Source organism: Mandrillus leucophaeus, unplaced genomic scaffold (assembly GCF_000951045.1).
Source record: "Mandrillus leucophaeus isolate KB7577 unplaced genomic scaffold, Mleu.le_1.0 Scaffold9, whole genome shotgun sequence".
Taxonomy (NCBI): domain Eukaryota; kingdom Metazoa; phylum Chordata; class Mammalia; order Primates; family Cercopithecidae; genus Mandrillus; species Mandrillus leucophaeus.
The window spans coordinates 7,859,287-7,864,517 of NW_012109807.1; the positions used below are offsets into that span (position 1 = coordinate 7,859,287).

The following is a 5,231-nucleotide window of genomic DNA, read 5'->3' on the forward strand; positions in this document are numbered from 1 at the left end:
GATTCCAATCCAGTACCACAGGGTTCATTCTGATCTTGTGTGGTCTTATTTGTAACTTCTTTTTCTGACTACAATAAATCTGGCTTCCATTTTTTAAAGCATTTATTTATTTATTCAGTCATTCATGCATTCATCCATAGTATAATGTAATTCTGAATTAGTAACCCATATCCCCATGTGAAACAAATTTACAACTAGAGTACAGTATTCACGTCACATCTTTTCGTCTTTAGCCTTAGTTTCTACTCAAAGCACCATTTTTAACATTACTTAGGTCATCATTTTACCCTATGTCCTTCAGTAAAGTTATGTCATATATTTCTAATATAGTTAGATTCACTTGTCACAATCTGCTTTCCATCCTTGTGTTGTTCACATTCGGGTTGATATTTAAAAATTCCACACATTACAGTTGATTTTTTGTGGTGTACCGTTCTATGAGAGTGGACAACGCACAGTCATATACCCACCACCGCACACCATGCAAAACAGTTTCCATCACAACTAAAAATTCCCCACTGTGATCTTTGCAATCAGCCTCCACACCTCCTGACAACCCTTGGCAACCGCTGAGCTGTTTTCCATCATTATTGTTTGCCTTTTCCAGAATGTCATACAAATGGAATCTTTTTCCCTTTATCAATTGCTCATTCATTTTCATTCCTGAGTAGGATTTGACTATATGGTGATTGTACAGGTATACCACTGTTTTACTTTTTTCTTTATTTCTTTTCTTTTTTTTAGAGACAGGGTCTTGCTATGTTGCCTAGGCTGTCCTCAAACGCTTGGACTCAAATGATTCTCCCTTCTCAGCCTCCTTAGTAGCTGGGATTATAGGCATACACCACCTCACCTGGCTGTTTATCTATCGATTCACCTATTGAATGATATTATTACTACTTCCAGATTTCTGTTAATAATGATTAAAGCTGCTACCAACATTTATAGACATGTTTTTATGTGCATATGAGTTTCAAATTCTTTTAGGTAAATACCTAGGAGTGTGATTGCTGGTTCATACGCTAAAGCGTATGCCTAACTCTATAAAAACTACCAAATTGTCTTCCGAAGCGGCTACACCATACTCCATGCCCACCAGCAATGAATGAGAGTTCTTGTTGATTTGTGTCCTTAATAGCACTTGGCATTGTCACTTTCTTGGAATGTGTGCCCTCTCCCACATCAGCACCTATTCTTTCTACGGAAGCCATTGCCCTAGAAACATACTCTGCGACTGAAACTTCCCTTATGGCAAGAGCTGAAGCAAGAGTCATTCCTATTTTTAAATCCAGGTCTTTATTTTGCCTGTGCAAATATGAATGCAGGCATAACTAATAGTTAAGGCTTTTAAAATATATACATTTTGAGGAGGAAAAGAGGAGAGAGAAAGAGGAAGAAAGAAGTAAGAAGAAAAAAAAAGGAAAGAAAGAAGACTCATCTTTGGGTAATTTGCAACATATTACATAAGGATGGAATATTGAGGTCATAATTTGCAATCACAGAACTCAAAAATATAAATCTGTTATAAAATGTTAATGATAATTATATTTACTGGGGTTTGTTTTTTTAAAAAAAGCTAATTTCTGCAATCTGCGAGCTTTTGGTGAGCCAAAAGCTTTGCCCCGGGATGCAATTCCAAGGGATCTTGAGGCTTCCTCTTCGTGGGTGAAGGGGCAGTTTGCAAAGATACATGCCTAATGGTCTCATCTTCTAAAACTCTTAGTTGTCGGTTTTGGTTTAGGACACTACTCCAGCCTTCAATCTAAAAGGCTCTCCCTGTACGTTGCTCTCCTCCTTGAGTTAGAATAGGTCACCCAGGGCCTTGACTCAAGAATGGAGGATAGGCGCTGTCTTTGAATCTCTTTGGCAAGTGAGAAGGAGGGGATGTCTCTTCTCCTGAGATGCTCTTTTCTGTAAAACAGACGCTGGTTTCACCGTGGCTGGATGGCAAGGAGTCTGGATTTGCTTCACAGATTGGAAGTGACCTCAAATGGGGCAGCCTCTTTCCATCCTACAGAACTTCTACTTGCCATAGCACTCCCAAAGGCCAGGGTTTCCAGGGCCCCCAAGAGCACATGAGGTGATACCAGAGTCAGAAATATGCCTCAAACTGTCTTGTGTAAGTCTGAATTTGAGTCACTACGTTGTACCTTCAGCTTTCTGTTATATACCCATTATCAGGTGGTGGTGGAGTGAAGTTGGGGAGGAGAAAGGTGACTAAATAATCTTTCATTTATAAGAAAATTAGATTAAAAAGCCTAAAAACGCCTTGCAGATTCCATAAAAATGTAGTGAGAGTCCTGTGTGCACACTTCCATATACTGGGACCGGGGATACTTTGCACTTTGCAAAGCCCTGCCTGGTGCAGTGTTTCATGCGGACCTCACAGTCAAACCTGGCACTTCACTGGGACTGAGACAAATGTCCTGTTTTCTAGGTGAAGAAACAGGCTCTCTCGGGCAGTCACACAGCTTTTAAAGGGTGAATAGAGCTGGAATTAAACCCTGACCAAGTTCCATGCCACACAGCTGCGGCCACATAGCGTCACCCTGACAGTTGACCCCGTGAAGCAGGAGACAGAGGCTGCATTTTCACTCTTGTTTGTCCTCTGTTTTTGTAGCATCCCCGGGAACTTCCCCATCAGCCAGGGGGTTGTCCCCACCACCCTTCACCTGGCTCTCCAGTTGGCTGAGACGCTGCTTCATCTTCATCTGGGTGGCGTTGTACTCAGCCAGGAGGCGTGCAAACCTGGTCTGCAGGTTGTCCAGGGAGGACCCCAGCTGCTCCACCTTCTCCTCAAGGTCCTTGGGGTCCGCCCCCGCCCTGGCCAGCTCCTCATCAATCAGGTTGTCCTTCATCAGGATCTGCCGTCCTTTCTCCTCCAGAGCCTTCTTGGCTTCGGGGTACTCGGTGAGGGCCTCCATGAGATCGTCCTTGGAGAGGCAAAACAGGTCTGAGTAGCCGATGCTGCGGATGTTGGCCGTCCTGCGGTTCCCCGATTTGCTCCCCTTGATGTTCAGGATGCTGATCTCCCCGAAGTAGCTGCCATCGCTGAGGACCACGAACTGGGTGACCCCATCATCGGCCACCACGGCCAGCTTGCCCTCATTGATGATGTACATCTCTTTCCCAATGTCTCCTTTCTTGCAGATATAATCCCCAGGGCTGAACACAGTGGGCCGCAGCTTTAGCACCAGCTCCACCAGCAGCCCTGCTTCACAGTCCTGGAAGATGCGAACCTTCTTCAGCGTGTCCAGGTGCACATTGATGGCGATCTCGGCCTTCAGCTTGTCTGGGAGGCTCTTGAGCACCTCCTTCTCATCCACCGTCTTCTTGTTGGCCCACAGGTAGTCAAACCACCGGATAACCCGCGTCTCCAAGTCCTTGGTCACCTTGCGGAACTGCATGTACTGCTTGATGGAGTCGATCTTGGCCTGGAACTCTGCCCGCGAGGCGTTCATATTCGAGATCATGGAGCCCACATTGCCCACAATGGTGGCAAAAATCAGAACACCCACCAAGAAGTCTATGACCACAAAGAGATACTCCTCGTCTTTCACAGGGGGTGGGGTCTCACCGATGGTGGTAAGGGTCAAGGTGGACCAGTAGAGGCTGTAAATGTACTTCCTGGAGAGGCGCCCATGCTCTGGGATTGAGATGTTTGGGTAGACCCAGGAGTCTGTCCCAAAACCAATGAACTTGGAAATAGCAAAGTAGATGCAGGCATTCCAGTGGATGATGACGAGAATGTACAAGACCAAGTTCCCAATCCTGAATATATTGGGGTAGTTGGTCCTCGTCTCTGTGCGGTCAAAGAATTCAAAGAGCCGGGAAAACTTCAGTAGGCGGTTGAACCTCAGTTCTGGGTAGTTCATGCCCACCTTTAAGTAAGCCAGGTCGGTGGGGACCAGGGATAACACATCCAGCTTGAATTGCTTGGTCGTCTTGTAATGCTGCCACAGCCTGTTGGTATCACTGACCATTAAGCCTTGCTCAAGAAAACCTAAAGAAGAAGATGGAGGTCACTTGGGCATCACAGAGGCCGACTTTTTTTGACCACAGTACAAAGAAACATCTTTTACCTCATGGCTACAGAATATGCAGTGATACATATATAATAGAAATTATTTCAAAACCAACACTTACCATGACTATAGGAAATGCACTCTGATATTTTCTATTCTATGAGGTTCTATCTCTTCTATTGAATTTTTTTAAAACATAGGTCGATTGAGTAAATTTAAGTATAAATGAGGTATTAGATGATAACAAGGAATGATTATTAAATTTTAAAAGATAAATGGAAATTATATACATATTTTAAAAAAGGATCCTTTAAAATTAGAGATACATGTTGTAAATCAAAAACTGATGGTGGGCCAGGTGCCGTGGCTCATGCCTATAATCCCAGTACTTTGAGAGGCTGAGGCAGGTGGATCACCTGAGGTCAGAGGTTCGAGACCAGCCTGGGCAACATGGTGAAACCCTGTCTCTACTAAAAATACAAAAATTAGCCAGATGTGGTGGCGCACCCCTGTAATCCCAGCTACTCGGGAAGCTGAGGCATGAGAACCACTTGAACCCAGGAGGCAGAGGGTGCAGTGAGCCAAGATCACACTACTGCACTCCAGCCTGGGCAACAGAGTGAGACTCTGAGTTTTTTTTAAAAAAAAGAAAAGTGATGGCGGCGATCTCAATTGATTTAGAGGTTTATTTTACCAAGGTTGAAAGTACACCTAGGAGAAAGAAACACAAGTCACAGTAGGATCTGTGGCCTGTGCTTTTTCCAAAGACGATTTTGAGTATGTCAATACTTAAAGCGGACAGAGCAGGCAGCAGGCAGGACAGGAAAGAAGAAAGAAAAGAAAGGGTGGGTAGGCAATGAGGCCAGTAGTTACATTCTTGTGAGGCTTTGATTAGCACTCAGTGAATCTACATGTGAAAAGAGGGGAGAGGAGGAAAAGTACATTATGCAAACTACAGCTATCTGTTTGGGAAGAAAAGGAAGGCAGCTTTTGCATGACTCAGTTCCCAAGCGTAACTCTTCCCTTTGGCACAGTGAGTTTGACTTCCCGAGATATTCTATTTTCTATTCAAAACGCTAAAGTGCTTACTGCCTGGGGTTTGCTTACACCAGCCAAGAAAAGGGTAGATGAAACAAAAAAGCAAAAACAAAAACAGGAAAATGAAACAAGAAAAGGGTGGATGAAACAAAAAAGCAAAAACAAAAA

General features: G+C 44.0%; 1 protein-coding gene across 2 annotated transcripts in view; it reads right to left on the bottom strand.

Moving 5' to 3' along the window:
* Window positions 1-818: 818 nt before the first annotated feature.
* The window catches only part of CNGA3 (cyclic nucleotide gated channel alpha 3), a 35,227-nt gene continuing 30,814 nt past the window's right edge, over window positions 819-5,231 (bottom strand). The window contains exon 6 of one of the 2 annotated variants that reach the window (XM_011969625.1): window positions 819-4,003. In XM_011969625.1, the coding sequence (XP_011825015.1) occupies window positions 2,592-4,003 (1,412 nt within the window). In that variant the 3' untranslated portion in view covers window positions 819-2,591. The remainder of the gene's footprint in view (window positions 4,004-5,231) is intronic. The other variant, XM_011969624.1, reaches the window with a different exon arrangement.